The sequence below is a fragment of the Mobula hypostoma genome, chromosome 5 (assembly GCF_963921235.1).
Source record: "Mobula hypostoma chromosome 5, sMobHyp1.1, whole genome shotgun sequence".
NCBI lineage: Eukaryota > Metazoa > Chordata > Chondrichthyes > Myliobatiformes > Myliobatidae > Mobula > Mobula hypostoma.
This window is the reverse complement of record NC_086101.1, coordinates 185791646-185817963: the sequence shown is the minus strand read 5'-3', so window position 1 is coordinate 185817963 and position 26318 is coordinate 185791646. Positions and strand designations below refer to the sequence as shown.

Genomic DNA, 26318 nt, shown 5'->3' with positions numbered 1-26318 from the left:
CAAAACTAGCCTCCACAGCATGTTTTACAACTTCAACATAAAATCCCCTCCTGTTCTCAATACTTTGATCTATGGAGGCCAAAATGCCAAATGCTTTCTTTATGTTCCTATCTAGCTGTGATGTCTTTTTCAATTAATCATGGACCTGTTACCCAGATCCCTTTGTTCTACAGTGTTCCTTCGTACTCTACCTCTCACAGTGTAAGACCTACCTTGGTTGGTCCTCCCAAAGTGCACACTTCATATGTGTCTGCATTAAATTCCATCCTCCATTTTTCAGCCTATTTTTCCAGCTGGTGCAGATCCCACTGCAAACTTTGATAGTCTTTCTCGCTATCCACTACACCCCCAGTCTTGGTGCCATCTGCAAATTTGTTGTTCCAGTTAACCACATTATCATCTAGATTGTTGATACAGATGACAAACAACAACAGATACAGCACCAGTCTCTGGGGCACTCCACTAGTCACAGGCCTCCTGTCAGGGAGGCAGTCATCTGCTACCACTCACTGGCTTCTCCTGCAAAGCCAACGTCTAATCCAATTTGCTACCTTATCTTGAATGCTAAGAAACTGAACCTTGTTGACGAACCTCTCTTGTGAGACCTTGTCAAATGCCTTGCTGGAGTCCGTGTAAATGCTGCCTTGCCTTCATCAATTTTCTCGGTAAGTTCCTCAAAAAACGCTGTAAGATTGGTTAGACACAACCTATCATGCATGAAGCCATGCTGACTATCCCTAATCAGTCTCTATCTATCCAAGTACACAAATATCTGGTCTCATTGAATGCCTTCCAAGAACTTTGTCACTAATGATGTCAGGCTCACTGGCCTATAATTTCCTGGTTTATTCTTAGAGCCTTTCATAAACACCAGAACAACATTACTCATTCTTGAATCCTCCAGTACCTCACCTGTCACTAAGAATGGTTTAAATATCTCTACTAGGGCCCCGGCAATTTTTGCACTTGTTTCTCCACAGGATCCGAGGAGACACCTTGTCAGGCACTGGGGATTTATCCACCCTAATTTGCCTCAAGGTAGCAAACACCTCCTTCTCTGTAATCTTAATAGAGTCCGTGAAGCTAATGCTTCTTTGCCTCACTTCTATAGACACTGCGTCAGTCTCCCAAGTAAATAGAAATGCAATAAGTTTATTTAAGATCACTAGTATTTCTTTTGGCTCCACACATGGATTACCATTCTGATCTTCCAAAGGACCAATTTTGTCCCTTGCAATCCTTTTGCTCTTAAAATATCTGTAGAATTCAGTAGAATTCTCCTTCACCATGTATGCTAGAGCAACCTCATGTCTTTCAGCCCTCCTGATTTCCTTTTTAAGTGTTCTCTTGCATTTCTAATGCTCCTCGAGTATCTCATTTAGTCCTTTTTGCCTATAAACTGCTATGCATCTCTTTCTTTTTCTTAACCAGGGCCTCAACGTCTCTTGAAAACCAAGAGGTTCGCTAATCCTGTTATCCTTGCCTTTATCCTGACAGGCACATGCAAACTTAGTACTCTCAAAATTTCACTTTTGAAGGCATCCCACTTACCAAGTACTCCTTTGCTAGAAAACAGCCTGCCCAGTCTACACTTGCCAGATCCTTTCTTATAGTATCAAAATTAGCCTTTCTCGAATTTTTAATCTTAACCCGAGGACCAGATCTATCCTTTTCCTTAATTACCTTGAAGCTAAGGTCATTATGATCATTAGATGCAAAGTGTTCTCTTATACACCTACCCTGTCTCATTCCCTAATAGGATCACACACTCTCTCATTGAGACTTCAGTGTACTGATTAAGGAAACTTTCCTGAACGCATTTGACTAACGATCCTATCTAGTCCTTTTACAGTATAGGAGTCCCAGTCAATATGTGGAAAGTTAAAATCACCTACTATCACAACCTTACGTTTTTTGCGACAGTCTGCAATCTGCAAATTTATTCCTCTAAATCCCTCAGACTGTTGTGTGGTCTCTGATATCGCCTTATTAATGTGGTCATACCATTCTTATTCTTCAATTCCACCCATAAAGGCTCACTAGATGAGTTCGCCAGTCTGTCCTGACTGAGCACCGCTGTGACATTTTCCCTGAATAGTAATGCCGCCCCTCCCCCTTTAATCCCTCCTGCTCTATCATGACTAAAACAACAGAATCCCAGAACACTGAACTGCCTGTCCTGTCCCAAGTCTCACTAATAGCTACAATATCGGAATTTCATGTATTGATCCATACCTTGAGCTCATCTGCCTTTCCTATAATACTTCTTGCATTGAAATATAGGCAACTCAATATTAGTCCCGCCATCATCAACCTTTTGATTCCTGATTTTTGTCTGAGGTCTTTACAACATCTGTCTCCACAGCACTCCATGATCTATTCTGGCACTCTGGTTCCCAACTCCTTGCAACTATAGTTTAAACACCCCCCACCCCCCCCCCACCCACACATGAAGTACTACCAAACCTTCCTGCTGGGATATTAGTCCACCTCAGTTTAGGTACAAGTGATCTCTTCTGTACAGATCCCACCTTCCCTGGAAGAGAGCCGAATGATCCAAAAATTTGAAGCCCACCCTCCTACACCAACTCCTTAGCCATGTGTTAAACTGTATAATCTTCCTAGTCCTGGCCTCACTAGACATGGAACGGGTAGCAAACCTTGGCTTGCAACCCTGGAGGTCCTGCCCTATAACTTAGCACCTAACTCTCTGAAGTCATTTTGCAGAACCTCATCCCATAAGACATAGGAGCAGAATTAGGCCATCTGGCCCATCGAGTCTGCTCTGCCATTCAATCATGTCCGATCCTTTTTTTTTTCAAATCTCCTCCTGAACCCCAGTTCCTGGCCTTCTCCCCATAGCCTTTGATGCCATGTCCAATCAAGAACCTATCAATCTCTGCCTTAAATACACCCAACGACCTGGCCTCCATAGCTGCATGTGGCAACAAATTCCACAAATCCACCACCCTTTGCCTAAAGAAATTTCTCTGCAACTTTGTTTTGAAAGGGCACCCTTTATCCTGAGGCTTTGCCCTCTTGTCCTAGACTCTCCCACCATGGGAAACATCCTTTCAACATCTACTCTCTCTAGGCCTTTCAACATTCAAAAAGTTTCATTGAAATCCCCCCTCATCCTTCTGAACTCCAGTAAGTACAGACCCAGAGCCATCAAATGTTCCTCATATGATAACCCTTTCATTCCTGGAATCATCCTTGTGAACCTCCTCTGGACCCTCTCCAATACCAGCACATCTTTTCTAAGACGAAGGGCCCAAAACTGTTCACAATACTCAAGGTGAGGCCTCACCAGTGCTTTGTAAAGCATCAGCATCACATCCTTGCTCTTGTATTCTAGACATCTTGAAATGAATGCTAACATTGCATTTGCCTTCCTCACCACTGACTCAGCTAGCAAGTTAACCTTTAGGGTGTTTTGCACAAGGACTCCCAAGTTCCTCTGCATCTCAGATTTTTGGATTTTCTCCCCGTTTAGAAAATAGTCTGCACATTTATTTCTACTACCAAAGTGCATGACCATGCATTTTCCAACATTGTATTTCATTTGCCACTTTCTTGCCCATTCTCCTAATCTGTCTAAGTCCTTCTGCATCTTTCCTGTTTCCTCAACACTACCTGCCCCTCCACCAATCGTTGTATTATCTGCAAACTTGGCAACAAAGCCACCTATACCATCATCTAAATCATATATATACAGCATAAAAGAAATGGTCCCAACATCAATCCCTGCTGAACACCACTAGTCATTGACAGCCAACCGGAAAAGGATCCTTTTATTCCTACTCACTGGCTCCTCCCAATCAGCCAGTGCTCTAACCATGTTAGTAACTTTCCTGTAACTTGGTAAGCAGCCTCGTGTGGCACCTTGTCAAAGGCCTTCTGAAAGTCCAAATATATAACATCCACTGAGTCCCCTTTATCTATCCTACTTGTAATCTCCTTAAAAATTCTAACGGGTTCGTCAGGCAGGATTTTCCCTGAAGAAAACCATGCTGACTTTGTGCTATCTTGTCCTGTGTCACCAAGTACTCCATCAGCTCATCTTTAACAATTGATTCTTCCCAACCACTGAGGTCAGGCTATCTGGTCTATAATTTCCTTTCTGCTGCCTTCCTCCTTTCTTAAAAAATGGAGTGACATTTGCAATTTTCCAGTCCTCTGGCATCATGCCAGAGTCCAATGATTTTTGTAAGGTCATTTCTAATGCCACCACAATCTCTGATGCTACCTCTTTCAGAACCCTAGAGTGCAGTTCCTCTGGTCCAGGTGACTTATGTACCTTTATGTCTTACTGCTTTTTGAGCACCTTCTCTCTTGTAATAGTAACTGCACCCACTTCTGTTCCTTCACACACTACAACATCAGGCATAAACATCCCCCTTCCTACCTATGTCATTGGTACCTATATGGACCATGACCTCTGACTGCTTACCCTCCCACTTAAGAATGCTGAGGACTCAATCATGATGTCCCAGACCATGACACCCAGGAAGCTACATACCATCCAGAATCTCATTCTCGTCCACAGAACCTCCTTTATGTTCTCCTAACTAGTGAAACCCCTATCACCACTGCCCGTCTCTTCTCCCCCTCTTCCTTTCTGAGCCACAGAGCCGGACTTAGTGCCAGATACACGACCACTGTGACTTTCCTCTGCTAGGTTATCCTCTCCAAACTGTATCCTGTTGTTGGGGGGCGGGGGTGGGTGGAGTGACCACAGGAGTACTCTGCACTGCCCTTTCACCCACCTGTCATCCAATTTCCTGTGTCCTGCATCTTGGCTGTAACTATGTTTCTATATATTCTGTTCATCACCTCCTCAGTCTCCTGAATAATCCAGAGTCCATCCACTTCCAGCTCTATCTCCTTAACGTAGTTTGTTGGAAGCTGCAGCTGGATACACTCCTTGCGGCTGAAGTTGTCAGGGAAACTGGAGGTCTCCCTGTCTTCACACATCCCACAAGAGGAGCATTCAACTGTCCCTACTGCTCCAACTGAAATTATAAAGAAGGAAACAATAAATAAACTGAAACAAAAACTACCTATAGCTTTTCACCTTCTCACACTCAAGCCTCTCCTTGCTGAAGCCTCTCCTTGAAAGGTCCAAAGCCTCAAATCTCTATTCTAACCTTGTCTACTCTGCTTGTTCCTGTCCTATTTTTATTTGCCTTCTGTCAATGAATCCTGATCTTTGATTGGCTGTCATTCAAACGCCGCAACCCCTGTGAAGCAATACTTTTTTAATGCACACTTGTCAGCCTTTGTGAGTCACATCTTGCTCCCTATGTCTGATTGGCCACTGTTCAAACATCAAAACTCACATTAAGCACTGATTTTTTTCATGCACGTTTGCTGACCTGTGAGTCACCTGTTGCTCCCGATCTCTGATTGACTGCTGTTCAGACAGGGTGGTGAATCTGTGGAATTCATTGCTGCAGATGGCTGTGAAGGTCAAGTCCTTGGGTTTATTTAAAGCGGAGGTTGATAAGTTTTTGATTAGTCAGGGAGTCCAAGTTTTCAAGGGGAAGGCAGGAGAATAGGGTTGAGAGGGATAATAAATCAGCCATGATGGAATGGCGCAGCCAATTCGATGCGCTGAATGGCTTAATTTATTCCTGTGTCTTATGGTCTTGTGTGGAAGAGAATATAGACAGAAATAGAATTGCACAATACAAAATTCCTTTTAAAAGGATGCATCTGTCGATTGGTTTCTGTTCATGCTATTTTCTTCTTTGCAGGTACCTTCAGGTCTCTTCATACCAAGCATGGCTATTGGTGCCATTGCTGGCAGAATAGTGGGAGTTGCCGTGGAGCAGATGGCTTATCACCACCATGACTGGTTCATATTTAACCAGTGGTGTAATGTTGGAGCGGACTGTGTTACACCCGGCCTGTATGCAATGGTTGGTGCTGCGGCTTGTTTGGGTACGTTTGCCATTTTCACTAGCTATCCATAAATCATCCTGTTTAGAGATTCCTCCACAGATTTGCATGCTATAAAACCATACTGTCCTAACAAATGCAGACCAGTTTCTCTGAGGCAAATTCTTAAAAAGCTAAATAAGGATGTATTCCTATGCAGACTAAAAGTGTAGTGTTGTACTATTGCCCCTAGGCAGTCCCTTGGGTTGACTACTGTGAAGTCTGCCTACTGTGAGGCAGGCTGTACATGATGGTGTTGGTGGAAGTGAGTAGATCAAAAGGTGCGGTGATCATTATTTTAATATATAGTATCCTCCCAAACCAAACATGCAAATTCAGAAAAGGGAAAAGCTGGAGATGATTGTTAGAGGCTATGCATCTGTAAGGTAATAGATTAGCCACACTTTGCACTTGTATATTAACTTATACTTTGAAAAGTATCCCTTGTCGCTCCATAAATACTTAGAAGAAAGTCTGAAGATGAAAAGTAGATTAATTTGAGGTGTAGATGGGTTGGAATCCAAGCTGTTATAAATGCGGTTCGAGGTAATTGGTGACTGAAATAGAAGTGACCAGAGATGTCTGTAGGTCTGGAAACCTGGGCAAAGGATGTCAGAGTAATTGTTAGGATATTATAAAGATTTGTCTCAGGTCTGGCCATTTGATTGATTGAGAAGAGTTGTGGTCCATCATATAATACGGATATAGAAGGAGAGTCTAGGCAGGTATCAGGATTTAAATATTTTCAAGTGGGGGCCAAGTCTAATTTCACTCTTCCAAGTGATCAGCTGAATTACTTTTGGCTTAAACTGTATTTCTTATATCTATAAGGGTTATTAAAGAAAAGAGATAGTATTAATTACGAAAAATTATGCCACTGAAGTAAAACAGAACAAAAAAAATACACGGAGTAGTACATGGACGTTTAGTCAGAATCAGAATCAGGTTTATTATCACCGGTGTGAAATTTGTTAACTTAGCAGCAGCAGTTCAATGCAATACATAATCTAGCAGAGAGAGAGAAAAAAATAAATAAAATAAAGCATAATAATAAATAAACAAGTAAGTCAATTACATATATTGAATAGATAATTTAAAAATGTGCAAAAATAGAAATAATGTATATTTTAAAAAAGTGAGGTGGTGTCCAAAGCTTCAAAGTCCATTCAGGAATCGGATGGCAGAGGGGAAGAATCTGTTCCTGAATTGCTGAGTGTGTGCCTTCAGGCTTCTGTATCTCCTACCTGATGGTAACAGTGAGAAAAGGGCATGCCCTGGGTGCTGGAGGTCTTTAATAATGGATGCTGCCCTTCTGAGACACCCACTTCCTAAGGATGTCCTGGGTTCTTCGTAGGCTAGTGCCCAAGATGGAGCTGACTACAACCTTCCACAGCTTCTTTCGGTCCTGTGCAGTAGCCCCTCCATACCAGACAGTGATGCAGCCTGTCAGAATGCTCTCCACGGTATAACTATAGAAGCCATAAAGTGCAAGATTGAATTATAAAAACAGCAGAGGAACTAAATAATCATGTTGGTTTATATGACATGCAGAATGTACTTGAACTTGGCTACATACAATTAAACTAAGAAGTGTCATATTCTTGTTGGAGTAAATTGAAGGCAAATCAATTTAGGGCTAACATGTCTGGGCACAGGAAAGTATGGTGGGCTGGGCTGCTGAGATCAAGGTCCAAGGTACCTTCAACTGGTCCCAACAGCACTAAAGATGTGCTTTGACTCAAGAAACAGCTGTTGTAGGTGAACCAGATCATGAGCTGATATATTGAATCTTTGGAGCTAGTCCAAAGAATATGAGTTGATACTGAATCCTTGGTGCTGCTCGGATCCTAAGATCTCAGTGCTCAGTCGTGTTGCTATGCCATATGCTCATCATAATATTTTCTTGCAGGTTCAAAGCTTAGTGACAACTTGGCAACTGTGGATGCAGGAAAGAAAAGTGGATGATAGTTTGCCATATCCTGGCAGGGAGGTTTGCTAAGGCTATTGGGGAGAGTTTAAACTAGAATTGATGGAGGGTGGGAACTGAACTGAAGAGACGAAGGAAGGGGCAGTTGGCTCACAAAAAAGAGAAAGATTGGAGACAGTGTGAGAAGGAGGATAAGCAGGTGATAGAGAAGGGATATGCTCAAACCGATGGTTTGAGATGTGTCTATTTTAATGCAAGAAGCATCATGAACAAAGCGGATGAGCTTAGAGCGTGGATCAGTACTTGGAGCTATGATGTTGTGGCCATTACAGAGACTTGGACAGCTTAGGGGTAGGAATGGTTACTTAGAGTGCCAGGCTTTAGATGTTTCAGAAAGGGCAGAGAGGAAGGCAAAAAAGGTGGGGGCATGGCACTGCTAATCAGGGATAGTGTCACGGTTACAGAAAAGGGGAAAGTCATGGAGAGATTGTCCACTGAATCTCTGTGGGTAGAAGTTAGAAAGAGGAAAGGGTCAATAACTCTACTGGGTGTTTTTTATAGACCACCCAATAGTAACAGGGGCATCGAGGAGCAGATAGGGAGACAGATTCTGGAAAGGTGTAATAATAACAGGGTTGTCATGGTGGGAGATTTTAATTTCCCAAATATTGATTGGCATCTCTCAAGAGGAAGGGGTTTAGCTGGGGTGGAGTTTGTTAGGTGTGATCAGGAAGGTTTCCCGACATAATATGTAGGTAAACCCACAAGAGGAGAGGCTATTCTTGATCTGGTATTGGGAAATGAACTTGGTCAGATGTCAGGTCTGTCAGTGGGAGAGCATTTGAGATAGTGATCACAGTTCTATCTTCTTTACCGTAGCATTAGAGAGGGATAGGAACAGACAAGTTAGGAGTGTAGCGGTGTGCTACACACAGCGCTAGAATAACCACACGGAGTCGGTGAGTTAGAGTTGCGTTGAAAGAGATTTATTCAAACTTCTCAGCCCGCTTTAAAGCCTTCCCGTTCCCGCCCTCCCTGGGCGGGATTGCTGTGGGGAATGCATATTCCCAGACCCTTTCTGCGCGCAGGATTTTCCCCCTGCTGGTGAAGACGGCCTGGCGCCCTTTTTGGGGCCGGCCCTCTGCCTGCGCGCGCTGTTGTGAGCCGGTTCGTGTGTGCCAGAAAGTGGGTCGCCACATAACCCCCCACCCCCCCCCAGAACCGGTGATACCTCCCCCAATGTCCACAGTCTGGATCGGCCTCTGTTTGGGAGGTCTGCCCCTGCGCCGCGGTGCCTGAGCCTGGACCGGTTGCGCCAAGTCCATATGGGCCGGTTTGAGTCGGTCCACCGTGAAAACCTCCTCTCTCCCCCCAATGTCCAGCACGAATGTGGACCCGTTGTTCCTGATCACCTTAAACGGTCCCTCGTAGGGCCGCTGTAGCGGTGCCCGGTGTCCGCCCCGTTGTACAAAAAGAAACTTACAGTTCTGCAGGTCTTTGGGTACGCAGGTCGGGCTCTGTCCGTGCTGTGAAGTGGGTATGGGGGCCAAGTTACCGAGCCTCTCCCGTAGTCTGTCCAGGACTGCTGTGGGTTCTTCCTCTTGCCCCCTTGGGGCTGGTATGAACTCTCCTGGGACGACCAGGGGCGCGCCGTACACCAACTCGGCTGACGAGTTGTGTAGATCCTCCTTGGGTGCCGTGCGGATTCCGAGCAGGACCCAGGGAAGTTCGTCCACCCAGTTAGGCCCCTCCAGGCGGCCCATGAGAGCCGATTTCAGGTGACGGTGGAAGCGCTCCACTAGTCCGTTCGACTGTGGGTGGTAGGCAGTTGTGTGGTGTAGCTGTGTTCCAAAAGGCTGGCCATAGCCGACCACAGGCTGGAGGTGAACTGGGCGCCCCTGTCGGAGGTAATGTGGGCCGGTACCTACCCCAAAGCGTGCTACCCAGGTTGCAATCAGTGCTCGGGCACAGGATTCGGAGGTGGTGTCGGTGAGCGGGACTGCCTCTGGCCATCTGGTGAAGCAGTCTATCATCATTAGGAGGTACCGCGCTCCTCGCGACACTGGCAGGGGCTCCACGATATCCACATGGATGTGGTCGAACCTCCGGCAGGTGGGTTCGAACTGCTGCGGCGGAACCTTGGTGTGCCGCTGCACCTTGGCCGTTTGGCACTGCATGCACGTTTTGGCCCATTCACTGACCTGCTTACGAAGTCCATGCCACACGAACCTGTTGGCGACCAGCCGGACGGTTGTCCTGATGGAGGGGTGCGCTAAGTTGTGAATGGACTCGAAAACCCGCCGGCGCCAGGCTGCTGGGACGACGGGGCAGGGTTGGCCGGTAGCTACGTCACATAGTAGGGTCCTCTCACCTGGGCCTACGGGGAGGTCTTGGAGCTGTAAACCGGAGACTGCAGTCCTGTAACTGGGGATCTCAGCGTCTGCCTGCTGTGCCTCTGCCAGCGCTGCATAGTCCACCCCCTGGGACAGGGCCTGTATGGTAGGTCTGGAAAGTGCGTCCGTCACGACGTTGTTCTTTCCAGAGACATGCCGGATGTCCGTCGTGTACTCGGAGATGTAGGACAGATGTCACTGCTGGCGGGACGACCAGGGCTCGGACACTTTAGTGAACGCAAAGGTAAACGGTTTGTGGTTTGTGAACGCGGTGAAGGCCCTACCTTCTAAGAAGTACCTGAAATGCCGGATTGCCAGGTATAGTGCCAATAGCTCCCAGTCGAAAGCACTGTATTTGAGTTCGGGTGGTCGTAGGTGTTTGCTGAAGAACGCCAGGGGTTGCCAGCGACCCTCGATGAGTTGTTCCAGCACTCCACCGACCGCTGTGTTGGATGCGTCCACCGTGAGGGCAGTAGAAACGTCCGTTCTAGGGTGCACTAGCATCGCGGCGTTTGCTAAGGCTACTTTGGTTTTAACGAAAGCGGTTGCGGCCTCTTCGTCCCAGGTAATGTCCTTGCCCTTACCCGACATCAGGGTGAACAGGGGGTGCATGGTTCGGGTTGCTGAGGGGAGGAAACGGTGGTAAAAATTCACCATACCCACGAATTCCTGCAAGCCTTTGATTGTGTTGGGTCGGGGGAAGTGGCGGACCGCATCTACCTTGGAGGGCAGCGGGGTTGCCCCGTCTTTAGTAATCCTGTGGCCCAGGAAGTCGATGGTGTTGAGTCCGAACTGGCATTTGGCTGGATTGATTGTAAGGCCGAATTCACTCAGGCGGGAGTAGAGCTGGCGGAGGTGGGACAGATGCTCCTGCCGACTACTGCTGGCTATGAGGATGTCGTCCAAATAGATGAATGCAAAGTCCAGGTCGCGTCCCACCGCGTCCATTAGCCGCTGGAAAATCTGTGCGGCATTCTTTAGACCAAACGGCATTCGGAGGAATTCGAGAAGTCCGAACGGGGTGATAAGTGCTGTTTTGGGGATGTCATCCGGATGTACAGGGATTTGATGGTATCCCCGGATGAGGTCTACCTTGGAAAAGATCCTTGCGCCGTGTAGGTTTGCTGCGAAGTCTTGAATGTGCGGCACAGGGTAGCGGTCTGGCATTGTAGCCTCGTTCAGTCTGCGGTAGTCACCGCATGGTCTCCAGCCCCCCATTGCCTTGGGCACCATGTAAAGGGGGGAGGCCCATGGGCTGTCGGACCGTCGTATGATCCCTAATTCCTCCATCTTCTTGAACTCCTCCTTCGCCAGTCGGAGCTTGTCCGGGGGAAGCCTTCGAGCACGGGCGTGGAGGGGTGGTCCCTGGGTCAGGATGTGGTGCTGTACTCCGTGTCTGGGCAAGGCTGCCGTGAACTGCGGTGTCAGTACTGATGGGAAATCCGCGAGGACCCTGGTGAATTCATCATCGGACAGCGTGATGGAGTCCAGATGTGGGGCTGGTAACTGTGCTTCACCCAGGGAGAACGTTTGAAAAGTCTTGGCATGGACTAATCGCTTCCCTTGCAGATCGACCAGCAGGCTGTGGGCTCGTAGAAAATCTGCCCCCAGCAGTGGTTGGGCCACGGTGGCCAGTGTGAAGTCCCACGTGAACCGGCTGGAGCTGAACTGTAGCCGCACCGTGCGGGTGCCGTAGGTTCATATTGTGCTGCCATTAGCAGCCCTCAGGGTGGGTCCCGGTTCTCTGTTGCGGGTGTCGTAACTCCTTGGAGGTAAGACGCTGATCTCCGCTCCGGTGTCGACCAAAAAGCGGCGTCCTGACTGATTGTCCCAGACGTACAGGAGGCTGTCCTGATGGCCAGCCGCCGTAGCCATCAGCGGCAGCTGGCCCTGGCGTTTCCCGGGAATTTGCAGAGTGGTCTGCAGCGGCGGGCCTCTGTGCCCCACCGCTGGTGGTAGAAACACCATTGTTCGTTGGGCTCCTCACTCCCGTCGCCGGGTTTTGTAGGCTCTGCTGCCGGGCCTGGTCTGGTCTGTCGGGCACGCGGCTTGGTGATCTGTGCGACGGATGCCCCTCTCTCTTTCCTGGCATTCCACAGCACATCTGCTCGGGCCGCCACCTCCCGGGGGTTGCTGAAATCTGCGTCGGACAGCAGCAGGCATATGTCCTCGGGCAGTTGCTCTAGGAACGCCTGCTCAAACATGAGGTAGGGTTTGTGTCCTTCAGCCAGGGCCAGCATCTCGTTCATTAATGCTGACGGCGGCCTGTCTCCCAAACCATCCAGGTGCATTAAGCGGCGTGCTCATTCGCGCCGTGAGAGTCCGAAAGTCCTTATGAGCAGGGCTTTGAATGCTGTGTATTTGCCGTCCTCCGGGGGCAACTGTATAAACTCCTCAACTTGTGCAGCAGTCTCCTGGTCGAGTGAGCTCAGCACGTAGTAGTAGCGAGTGGACTCCGAGGTTATCTGCCGAATGTGGAATTGTGCTTCTGCTTGTTCGAACCATAGTTGGGGTCGCAGCGTCCAGAAGCTTGGCAGTTTTAATGAAACTGCGTGAACAGATGCAGCGTTGGTCATCTCTGGTCCAAATATCGTTTGGGCCGTCGGGGTCACCAATTGTAGCGGTGTGCTACACACAGCGCTAGAATAACCACATGGAGTCGGTGAGTTAGAGTTGCGATGAAAGAGATTTATTCAAACTTCACGGCCTGCTTTAAAGCCTTCCCATTCCCGCCCTCCCTGGGCGGGATTGCTGTGGGGAATGCATATTCCCAGACCCTTTCTGCGCGCGGGATTTTCCCCCTGCTGGTGAAGATGGCCTGGCGCCCTTTTTGGGGCCGGCCCTCTGACTGCGCGCGCTGTTGTGAGCCGGTTCGTGTGTGCCAGAAAGTGGGTCGCCACAGGAGAATGTTTAATTGGGGTAAGGGGACATAATGAAACTATCAGGCAGGAACTTGGAAGCATAAATTGGGAACAGATGTTCTCAGGGAAATGTACGGCAGAAATGTGGCCAATGTTCAAGTAATATTTGCGTGGCGTTCTGCGTAGGTACGTTCCAGTGAGACGGTAAGGCTGGTAGGATTCAAGAACTGTGGTGTACAAATGCTGTTGAAAATCTAGTCAGGAAGAAACAGAAAGCTTACGAAAGGTTTAAAAAAGTAGGTAATGATAGAAATCTAAAAGATTATAAGGCTAACAGGAAGGAGCTTAAGAATGAAATTAGGAGAGGCAGAAGTGACCATGAGAAGGCCTTGGCGAGCAGGATTAAAGAAAACCGCAAGGCATTCTACAAGTATATGAAGATCAAGAGGATAGGACATGAGAGAAGAGGACCAATCAAGTGTGACAGTGGAAAAGTGTGTATGGAACCGAAGGAAATAGGGGAAGTACTTAATGAATATTTTGCTTCAGTATTCACTACGGAAAAGGATCTTGGCGATTGTACGGATGACTTACAGTGGATTGAAAACCTTGAGCATATAGACATTAAAAGGGAGAATGTGCTGGAGCTTTTGGAAAGCATCAAGTTGGATAAGTCTCCAGGACCAGACGAGATGTACCCCAGGCTACTTTGGGAGGCGAGGGAGGAGATTGCCGAGCCTCTGGCGAGGATCTTTGCATCATCAATGGGGATGGGGGAGGTTCCGGAGGATTGGAGCATTGCAGGTGCTGTTCCCTTATTCAAGAAAGAGAGTAGCGATAGCCCAGGAAGTTATAGACCAGTGAGTCTTACTTCAGTGATTGGTAACTTGATGGAAAAGATCCTGAGAGGCAGGATTTATGAACATTTGGAGAAGCAAAATATGATTAGGAATCGTCAGCATAGCTTTGTCAAGGGCAGGTCATGCCTTACGAACCTGATTGAATTTTTTTGAGGATGTGACTAAACACGTTGATGAAGGTAGAGCAGTAGATGTAGTGTATTAGATTATGAGGACACGCAGTCCTCTTTTATTGTCATTTAGTAATGCATGCATTAAGAAATGATACAATGTTCCTCCAGAATGATATCACAGAAACACAAGCCAAACCAAGACTGAAAACTGGCAAAAACCACATAATTATAACATATAGTTACAACATTGCAAAGCAATACCATAATTTGATAAAGAACAGACCAAAAAAAAGTCTCAAAATCTCTTGAAGGTCCCATCACCTCATGCAGACGGTAGAAGGAAGAAAAACTCTCCGTGCCATGAACCTCCAGCGCCGCAAACTTGCCGATGCAGCACCCTGGAAGCACCCCACCACAGCCGACTCTTGAATCCGTCTGAAAACTTCGAGCTTCCGACCAGCCCTCCAACACCGAGCACCATCTCTGCCAAGCGCTTTGACCCCGGCCCCGGCAACAGGCAATAGGCAAAGCCGAGGATTTGGGGCCTTCCCCTCCAGAGATTCTCGATCGCACAGTAGCAGCGGCAGTGAAACGGGTACTTCAGAAATTTCTCCAGATGTTCCTCCGTGCTTCTCACGTCTGTCTCCATCAAATCAGGATTGTGCACGGTACCTACTTGACAGATATCGATAACATTTTGGAGCGGCCGTGCGTGCTGCGTCGCGCCACCATCTTCTCCTTCCCTATGGATTTCAGCAAGGCATTTGATAAAGTACCCCATGTAAGGCTTATTGAGAAAGTATGGAGGCATGGGATCCAAGGGAATCTTGCTTTGTGCTCCAGAATTGGCTTGTCCACAGAAGGCAAAGAATGGTGGTAGATGGGTCATATTCTGCATGTAGGTTGTTAACCAGTGGTGTGCCCCAGGGATCTATTCTGGGATCCCTACTCTTCGTGATTTTTATAAATGACCTGGATGAGGAAGTGGAGAGATGGGTTAGTAAATTTGCTGATGACACAAAAGTTGGGAATGTTGTGGATTGTGTGGAGGGCTGTCAGAGGTTACAGCGGGACATCGATGGGATGCCAAACTGGTCTGAGAAGTGGCAGATGGAGTTTAACCCAGATAAGTGTGTGGTGGTCACTTTGGTAGGTGAAATATGATGGCAGAATATAGTATTAATGGTAAGACTCTTGGCAGTGTGGAGGATCAGAGGGATCTTGGGGTCCGAGTCCATAGGACACTCAAAGCTGCTGTGGAGGTTGACTCTGTGGTTAAGAAGGCATATGGTGCATTGGCCTTCATCAACCGTGAGATTGAATTTAAGAGCCAAATGGTAATGTTACAGCCATGTAGGACCCTGGTCAGACCCTGCTTGGAGTACTGTGTTCAATTCTGGTCACGTCACTACAGGAAGGATGTGGAAACTATAGAAACGGTGCAGAGGAGATTTACAAGGATGTTGCCTGGATTAGAGAGCATTCCTTACGAGAATAGGTTGAGTGAACTTGGCCTTTTCTCCTTGGAGCAATGGAGGATGAGAGGTGACCTGATAAAGGAGTATAAGATGATGAGAGGCATTGAAAGTGTGGATAGTCAGAGGCTTTTTCCCCAGGGCTGAAATGGCGATCACAAAAGGGCACAGTTTTTTGAGGTGCTTGGAAGTAGGTACAGAGGAGATGTCAGGGGTAAGTTTTTACACAGAGAGTGGTGAGTGCATGGAATGGGCTGCTGGTGATGGTGGTGGAGGCGGATACGATAGGGTCTTTTAAGAGACTCCTGGATAGGTACATGGATCTTAGGAAAATAGAGGTCTACGGGTAACCCTAGGTAATTTCTAAAGTAAGTGCATGTTCAGCACAGCATCATGGGCCAAAGAGCCTGTATTGTGCTGTAGTTTTTCTGTGTTTCTTTGTTAACTCACAGTAACTGGGAAGGTTTAAATTGATAACTGAATTCCTCTCTTTCAAGACTAATTATGTCATACAATAAGCTGTGACATATTTTGAGGGTCAGAGTCAAGCCAGCTCTCATGAAATGTGTGACTCAAAGACTGCAAGCTTTTTGCTCATCTCAAAAGTTCAGAAATTTATTTTTAGAGAATGGGGTGACGTGAAAAAGGTTATTATTGTTGAAAGAATTATTGCCATAGAAAGCAAAAAATGATTAGACAGTTATATCAACTAAAAAAATGAACATTTTGTAGTGAGGGAAATCTTTGGATTTTCTGTAGCAGGGCAGAGGTGGACAAGACTTGTGGAACATGAAAGCAGTGACAAAAGCCATTGAAGACTGCATCAATAAGAAATATTTTTGTCCTTTGTAGGTTTTAGATCCTTCAAGTACGAGAGCTGGGTGTGGGAAATGAGGACTTTACCTTTCGTTTTCCCTTCTAGGAACATCTAAAGACCAGAAACAAAATCGAGGCTGCACCATCCAAAATTTAGATTTGGTGTCAAAATGAGCTATTCCATCTTTATTCGCCAAAGATTCAAACTGCTTCAGGTTTATTCCAGCTCTGTTTGTTTTAATCTGTAAAGTCTTACGGTGCAGCACCCTTGCCTTTTATAATGAGGACACTTCAAAAAGTAAAATGTTCCCCACAGAATATTCAGTAGGAAACAACGATGCTGTACAGAAAGGTTCTGAAATTTCATTGCTTTTTAACTAAAAATGAGAGGAATTAATTTTACCAGTAAAGCTAATACACCATGAAGTAATCACAGTTGGGTTACTGGACCAACAGCCAGAGTCTTGGAGCATTGATCCAGGCACCTGAATCCCAACACATCAGCTGGAGTATTTAAATCCAAATAATTATGTAACCATTAAATGAACAGAAAAGGCTATTCTATGTAAGGGTAACAATGAAACTACCTTTGTCATAAATGATTCAGAAAGGAAACTGTCATCTTTGCCTGGTCTGCTCTGTATATGACACTAGAGACACCAAATTTCAGGGGCTGTTGAACATCTCAAATATAAATTTCAAATTTGTAAACTGAAATCTGCATTTTACAAACTTATCACTCAGCTTTTAGAAGTAATTTATTTTAAATTGTTTTAATTGTTACTGCCCATCCCACAATCTGTTTGACCTAGTGCCGTCAGAAAGGAGGTACAGAAGGATCTGGATTAGGACTGTCTGTCTGGATAACAGCTTCTTCCCTCAGGCAATGAGACTAATGGATACCCTGCCACCACCGAGGTCTCATCACTAGGACAAGCGAGCTGATTACTGTACTGTTTACTAGTCCTGCGCTTTTTAAATTATCTTATGAACTTGTTTATAGTATAATATTTTGGTTTATATGCTGTGAGTGATATTTAGAATGTTCTGTGCATGCACTGTGGTCTGGAGGAACATTGTTTCATTTGGTTGTACAGATGTACAGTCAGGTGACATTGAACTTGAAGACAAATGGGAATCAAGCTAAGTGTACATTGAGAAGCTCTGATTAATTTTTCTTCCATTATGTTACCTAAGAAATAGAAGAGAGGTTTTTCACTTGTCCCCTTGTGTCTGCTCCAGTACAAAGAAGTCACAGCTGATGTTTTAACTCACAGCATTTCCTTGCTTTGATTCCCTATCGAAAATGCTCAATAGCTGTGCTTCCACAGTCCTCTTCAGTTCCATTTGTTTATCACAGGTACAGTGAAATTTGTGTTAACAACCAACATAGCCTGAAGGGTGTGCTGGGCACAGCACACACATTTCATCATACATTCTGGTGCCAATATCATATGCCCACAATGCTCAGCAGTGTCCTCTTAGACAGTGAATGCTACCATGTGTATGAAGAATTTTTTTCATCTCAGTCTTGAATGACCAGTTCCTTATTTTTACTGTGGAAAAGGATCTGGTTTGAAAGTTGCCTGTCTTGGGCAGTTTGAACTTTGTTTTTAATGAGTTACTAGACAAGGGAGTGACCCGTTGGGACACCCTTTGAAAGAAGGGTGGTGCAGTCTGATATGACCAGAATGAACATTAAATTTTCCTGAATGCTATTGGTATCGCTTTGCTTTGGAAACTGAAGTAGAAAACCTCAGTTTATTAAAGAAGAACAACGCGTAGCAAAGCAAATATAGCTGCTCCTCATTTACCGAAATACAATTTTGATGGCATCATTTCTGGCTTATCTGCCACCTTTGTGCCTGTCGTTGTCATTCTGGAGACGTGTAGCCCTTTCATCCCCCATCTCTTCAGCTCTTCTGCTGTTTGTTGTTTGTCTCTGATCCTGGAGACGTACATGCCTCTCCTCCTCTGTCTGTTCTTCTCTCATCTTTTTTTGTCCTGACTCTTTGAACCTGGAGTCGTGCGGCCCTGCCTCATCCGATTCTTGTTCTCTCCCTCTCCTTGCTGCTTCCCGACGACGTTCGGTGTTATCTCTTGACCATAATGTCCCCCTTCCCTTTCCACGCGGCATAATTAGGCTGACCATTTTTTTTTTGCCCTAATGCTGGATAGAAGATATGAAGCACTAACACCAAAGGATGCTGATTATTCTTGATGATGTGGTTGGTGCTCTGCTAAATGGATGTGATATAGTCACCGCTGTCCTTTGCAGCAAAGAGTTTTATTGGTGTCTGGAAGTACGTCATTACAATAAGATTTAATTATCTCTTATTGATGCGTGGCAGTTAGATCTGTCCCAATCCTGCACATGCTGATGGTGATTAGCAGAATGTGACCCTTGGAAATAGAGCTGTCCTGCCCTTTTGCTCCGGCAGGTGTGGCTGCTGAGGCTGGCCATGCATATGCGTCGGGCTGTCGCGTCCCAATTTCCATGATGGCCGATCGGGTCTCGGGTGAAAGCCAGTCTGTTGATTTTTGGCGAATGAGCAATTTTATACGAATATATAACCCTGAACTTTGCCTGCATTCTGTGAGTTAGCGCATTTTAATTCGATTTAGCCAAAATGTCGCTGTAATGCACCGTTTGTGCTAATTGGAGGTGACAAACAGACAGACAGAGCATGAGAGTTTTAGTAGTATATAGATGTATTGACCTGCATCCATTTGGCTGTTAGACTGCTTTGTCTGTGCATCTCATTGAGATGGTATGTATTTCTGTGCAGTATATTCTCGGTGTTTTAGGATATTACAATGCACTCTTTGGCAGGAATTCAAATGTTATTAAACACTGCTTATGAATGTTTTTGATTTTATTAACTCTTTGCTGTACATTGTTTGCAACCAATACAGAGATATTTCCTTTCTTATTTACGTTATAAATCTATGCCATAGCAGCTACTGAATGGACACTTTTCAAGTAACTAACTATAAAGTCATAGAACACTATAGCACAGAAACAGGGCTTTTGGCCGATCTAGTCTGTACTGATATATTATTCTGCTTAGTCCTATTGATCTGCACCCGGACCATTGCCCTCCATACCCCTCCCATCCATATACCTATCCAAATTTCTCTTAAACATTGAAATCAAACCCACGTCCATCATTTAGAAACATAGAAAACCTACAGCACAATACAGGCCCTTCAGCCCACAATGCTGTGCTGAACATGTCCCTACCGTAGAAATTATATAGGGTTACCCATAGCCCTCTATTTTTCTAAACTCCATGTACCTATCCAGGAGTCTCTTAAAAGACCCTATTGTATCTGCCTCCATCATAGTCACTGGCAGCCCATTCCACGCACTCACTACTCTCTGTGTTTAAAAAAAAACTTACCCCTTCAGCTGGCAGCTCGTTCCATACTCACATCACCCTCTGAATAAGTTACCCCTCATGTTCCTCTTAAATATTTCACCTTTCACCCTTAACGCATGGCCTCCAAACTGACTCAGCTTCAAATGGAAAAGCCTCCTTGCACTTATCCTATCTATACCCCTCAAAACTAGTTTTTTCTCTTCTGAAGTTCATGTAATTGTTAGAGTACAGCACAAATGAGCGTAGTGGTTAATATAGCTGGCTTGTAGAGTGCAGATTGATTGAAGCAGTTCTCCAGCCTAATTCCACTTTCCAAAATTTGCCCCGTAACCCTGCAGTCCATGTCATCCAGTGACCACATTTGTCCCCATCTTTTGGCAGAAACTAAGAACCTATATACAGTGGAGATTTCATTACTCCAGAGAAGGCAAATTCTATGTCTCTTTCATAATATAGCAGAAAATAATGTAGCATTTAGAAATGAAAACTACCAGCAACATCTGGTCTGAAATAGAGAAAACCCACAAAAATACTGCAAACCCCCAGCTGGTCAGGCAGCAAGGAAATTAATGGTTCACGTCAGGGACTGAGAAAGGGAAGGTAGGCTTTTGGAAGCTTTACAAATTAAATAAGTTGTGCAGCACTTCTTATAAAATAGATGCTGATACTAAATTAGCAAGTATGAAAATCTAAAGCTATGAATATTTGCTAATAAACATCCCTACTCATGGAAGGAAACATGAGCACAGGTAAAACAAGGAATACTATGTTTCTGATATTGGTGCAGCCAACTCTGTGGTTTACAGTGGTGAATAAGTAGTTAGATTGTCTGGTCAGTTGAACAGAAAAATAGCAGTTAAACCAGAAAAACGTGAGGTAATGTGTTTGTGGAGGTGCAGTAAGACAGGGGCATATAGAACGTGGGAGAATATTGGATGGTGTGTGAGGACGGAATGACCTTAGAATGTATGTGGCACAGATCTTTAAAGATAGCAGGACAAGTCAATAAGATCGTTGGAAAGGTGTACAACTTCACTCACCTCAACTCTGAATTGATTCCACAACTGAACCGACTCACTTTTAAGGATTCTACTATTCATGTTCTTGGTATTATCTGCCTACTGCATACCAACCAACCAACCAACTAACTAGCCCTTTGTCTTCTTTTGCACATTGGCTTTTTTGTCAGTCTTTGTTTATGTATAGTTTCTCATGTGTTCTGTTTCTTTATTTTCCTATGAATACCAGCAAGAAAATGAATCTCAAAGTAGTATCTGGTGACATATACTGTACATACTTTAATAGTAAATTTACTTTGACTTTGAGAATGCAATCCTTTGTTAACTGAGGCACAGAATACAATTACGGAAAGGCTCTGCTTGAACCATAAACAGTAGTGTAATTGGTTAAGTTGTCACTCAGTACAATTTTGCTCATCAGATTAAATATGTTATTGCATTGAAGACGTGTAGAGAATATTTGTCTAAATGTTATCAGTGCTAGAAATCCATTGGTAGGATGAAAGGAGAAAATTTGGAATTGTATTCTCTTGAACCGAGGAAGCTGAGGGGAAACTGAAATCAAAGTTCAAAGTCAAATTTGAACCTAATTGAAGTATATAATTAGAGGATCCCGGAAAGAGTAACTAGAAAATGCCGATTTCCCAAACCAAGGCATAGCTTTATAATAATTAGTAGAAGTTCGAGAAGAAAAGCATTTTCACCCAGAAGATGATATTTGGAGCACACTATTTGTAAGAATGGCAAAGGCAGCACTAGATTTAGGTAGAGCTTGAATTGTGTACTGGAACCTGCAGATCAGCGGCCCAGATGCTTGCAAGTTTTATTAGACTAGAAATCTCTTCTGGAACATGCATGAACAGCTCAGATTAGATGGAGTTATAACATTTTCTGTGATTCTGCCTTTGATTCATAATTGATGAGGTATAAAAACCCATGTGGAAAATCTCTTTGCCAAGCAATCAGGCTCAATTCACCAGTAGCTCATTGCAATTTAAAACTTTCTGACACCGATATTTTATGAGTTCTGTCCATTAACTAGGAATTCTCCTCAACTTGCTGAATGCAAGTGGTGAATATATTCTTGCATAACTATCCTAAAATGACCATGTTAGCACAGAACCTAACTACCTTATTTGAGTATGGCTGTAGATAAGTTATTGACTGGTCTCTCTCCTGAGGCTTGCGCACAGAATTTCAGTATTCAAATTGGGTTGATTATCACTAACATATGTCAGTGAAATTCTGAAGTCCTGATGAAGGGTCTTGGCCAGTAGTGCTGACTTTTTATTCCCTTCCATAGATGCTGCCTGACCTGCTGAGTTCCTCCAGCATTCTGTCTGTGTTGCTCTGGATTTCCAGCATCTGCAGAATCTCTTGTTTATGTCATGGAATTTGTTGTTTTGCAGCATACTATACGTTAAACTAAAATAAATTGTGCAAACAGACAAATAATGAGTTAATGTTCATGGGTTGGTTCATTGTTCATTCAGCAAGCTGATGGTGGGGGGGGGGCGGAAGAAATAAAGCTGTTCCTAAAACATTGTGTAGATCTTCAGGCTCCTGTACCTCCTCCCCATTGATAGGCTGACAACCCAGTGCAGTACTGAAGGCATTCTGTGCTGTCATGATATGGTGTCATTCAAACTCATCATGTCTCTGTACAACGGAATCAGATTCAGTTATTTGTTTATTGACTGCGGGATGTTGCAAACAATTTGCCGCATCGTGTAGAGTTACACAGCACAGAAGCAGACCCCTGAGCCCACCATCTTCATGCTGCCTCTCGTACCTATCTACATGAATTTCACTAACCTGCATTGGGTCCATTGCCTCTCGTGCCTTGATGAAGCATGTACTTGTGCAGTTGTTCTTAAATGTCATGATTCCACCAGTTATTCAGGCAGTACATTCCAGACTCCCAACGAACCTCTGTATAGGAAAGATTATCCTGACCCTCCCCCACAAATCCCTCTAAATTTCTAACCTTTCACCTTAAACCTATACCCTTTAGTCTTTAATATGCCTATTATAGGTTCAAGATATTTACTACCTCAATCAACTCCCTCGTTATTTTATATACTGTATCTCTATCAGTGTATACCACAGCTTTCTCTGTTCTAAGGAAACAAACCTACTTTATCCAGTCTCTTGCTTATTTAATAATAGAAGTTGCATTTCAGAGAGCCAGTTGTTGACTGTAAGGTGCTTTGAAATGAATGGGACATGGTACGGTAGCGTAGTAGTTAGTGTAAAGCTATTACAGTGCCGGCAACTAACGTTCAATTGCGGCATGGTCTGTAAGGAGTTTGTATGTTCTTCCTGTGACCACGTCTGTTTCCTCCAGGTGCTCTGATTTCCTCTAAAGGCCGGGTGGAGAGCTACAATACACATTCCAAATAAAAATAAAATAATATACAATGCTATATAACTGTATGGTTTTTCAACTGACTTGGATCTCCATTATTTAAAACTGCATCTTAAACCAGGAACCATCCTTTCATACAGTATTAGGATAGAGATTTGACTACTTTGTTCTTTGCAGTGCGATGGTTACTAATAAGTATTGAAATAATTTGAATCAGAATCTTACACATGGTTAACTATAAATACTTTAGAGCAGGACATCAAGCTATTGCTATATTTGTTCCTGAAATGGAATTGGATTGAGACCAGCTTCTATAGAAAGGAATGCACAGCAAGTCCATCTGCATTTCGCTTTTTGTTGCTTGTCTGCTGTTCAGAAAACTCATGGCTGATTATTTATTTTTTTAAACCCCAAAGCCATTTTCTTTTACTAGCCGCATATTTCCTGATTGCCCTAATATTTAAATATCTAGTTTTGTCTTTATTTAATATATTCCACAACTGTGGCTCTACATCCCCTTTTAGATAGTGAATGCTCTGGATTTACTTGCGTCCTGAATGGCCAGTGCTTAACTTTGCCACTGTCATCCATTGACTTCAGACATGCCAGCAGGGGATACTTCCACTTACTTGTAAAAACTGTTGAGGATTTGTATGCTTCAATGAGGTCACTTTTGAGAATAACAGGTTTAATCTCTCATCCAACCTAGGTCACTCTTAGCAGACTCTTGAATGGACCTCTTGTATGATAAAATTGACTCTTGGCCTTACAATCAACATTGCTATGATTTTGTGCTTTGTTTACCTGCTTTGCACTTTTTTTGGTAGCTTTAACAGTTTATGCTGCATTATTTTACTTTTTTCTATCTCAATGCACAGTGTAATGATTTGATCTGTTTGAGTGGTATACAAGGCAACTTGTTCACTGTATCTCAGTACATGTGACAATAATAAACCAATACCGATTCGCCACTCTTCGGAATCAAGATTTACTTCTCTGCTGGAATAAAATGAGCTTGTTACCTGTGAGATCAGCATAATCTTGCTAAATCTGGGGAAGAAAATGCCTTGCTTCCCCATGAAAAAGATGTGAAGTAAATCGTGATGCAGGGTTACCCCACAGATGCTGCTTGAGTTCTTCCAGCAGATTGTTTATTACCTTCTAGAGTGGGAGTTCCCAACCACTTTTATGCCATGGAGCCTTACCATTAACTGAGAGGGTCTATGGACCCTAGGTTGGGAACTCCTATTCTAGAGTGCTTATTAGGGAAAAAATTCTCTCCAAGCCATTCAGAAAGAAAGTTTGCAAATTACAGTTACCTTCCCAAATATAATCCACCTGGGATTGAACTGATTCTGATGTCTTTGAGCCAATACAAAATGAAGTTGTGTGAGTTGCAGTGACCTTCATGATGTCAATAGAATTTTAGATAAGATGTTAATACATCTGGAAAAATGTCACAAATCTGAACCTGGAAATGAATTTGAGAATAGAACTGCACAGTAAAACCGAGGTCAGATATAACTCAAATTCTGATAACAAAGCAAGAACAAACAAACACAGCTACGGATTGAAGTTCAGGTGAGTTCATGTATTTAAAGATTGCCTGAGCAAGGAGGTTTCCACAGCACAAAATTATCATTCCTCCTCTGCCTCTGACCAAAGTAGTGTGATGGCCTAATGAATGGATAAAAGATGATTTTATAAGATGGTATGATGAATTGTACATTCTTAATAATATTTTTTGATTTTTATTTTGCAGGCGGCGTGACACGGATGACGGTTTCTCTCGTGGTAATCGTGTTTGAGCTAACTGGTGGGCTGGAGTACATTGTTCCTCTCATGGCAGCTGTAATGACAAGCAAGTGGGTGGGCGATGCATTTGGCAGAGAGGGTATTTACGAGTCACATATCCGCCTGAATGGGTATCCATTCCTGGACGCTAAAGAAGAATTCACTCACACGACACTGGCAGCTGATGTGATGCGGCCTCGGAGAAACGAGGCTCCTCTCTCGGTCCTCACTCAGGATGATATGACAGTCGAAGACTTAGAAATGCTGATTAATGAAACAACTTATAATGGTTTTCCTGTCATTGTATCAAAAGAATCTCAGAGACTGGTTGGATTTGCACTCCGGAGGGATATCACTATTGCATTAGGTATGGGCTGAATATAGTGTAGGTTCATCCAAGCATGTCTAGAATTTAGTGATTGGACAATGGTGATGTGAGCTTTTAAATAATTAGGAATTTGCACTTGCATCATGACGTGTTTCTCTACTATGAAAATATTCTAGCTTTCTTGTAGGATGGTGTGAAGTCTGTGGAGAAAGGTACCAAAAGCACGATTAATTCTTTAGACTTTCCCCTCTTCCCCTGGCCATTACTCTAGTAAAGGTGATGACTAGTAACAGTTCCTCTGGCAACTTCCAGTAGATTCATCATATACAAAATAGGTAGTGAGGACTGGTGGGTTATTCAATTCTGGGATCATCACTGCTGTATCATCTGGCGTACATAATATATCTGTTATAGGACACTGATCATTAGTAGGAAATCTCTTTTCTTCAACTCCTCTCTCTTCACAATCATTTCTTCTTTTCTTATTCTTCCCACCACTTTTGAAATCAGCTTCCTCAGTTCAAAGAAAGACTCAGTCTGACCTGTACTGCCTTCTGCTGTGTACATTGCTCATTGAGTTATCTGAAGAGTTTTAACCGTGGTGCCACTTTCCTGTACTGTTGTCAGATTCCTTCAATCATATTTAAAAATCTACCATTCTCTGTCTTGAACATACTCAAATCTCCAATTCTGGACTCTCCAACCAGAGGAAACTCCATTTCTAGCTTGTTGAGGCCCATAATAATTTTCAGTATTTCAGGGAGATCATCTTTCTTTTTTTTTAAATTGGAGACCATCTCTTTTCAGGCTACAAATCCAGCATTTTAGGAATCATTTTGGTGAACCTTCATTGCATTCCTACTTTCAGAAATACCGTTAGTCCTTCTTCATGTAGAGAGATCAAACCTGTAAACAGTATTCCAAATGTCTTAACCGAGCCCTGTATACACACACACAATGATGAAGGGTCTTAGCAGGCCAGGCTACATCTATGGAAAAGAGTAAACAGTCGACATTTCGGGCCGAGACCCTTCATCA

The 26318-nt window shown here is 44.2% G+C and overlaps 1 protein-coding gene across 3 annotated transcripts in view; it reads left to right on the top strand.

The window, feature by feature from the left end:
* clcn3 (chloride channel 3) overlaps nt 1-26318 on the top strand; it is a 237530-nt gene that overhangs the window by 185994 nt on the left and 25218 nt on the right. For all 3 annotated transcript variants that reach the window (XM_063049499.1, XM_063049496.1, XM_063049498.1), the window contains 2 exons: nt 5760-5946; nt 24921-25319. In XM_063049499.1, coding sequence (XP_062905569.1) covers nt 5760-5946; nt 24921-25319 — 586 coding nt within the window. The remainder of the gene's footprint in view (nt 1-5759; nt 5947-24920; nt 25320-26318) is intronic.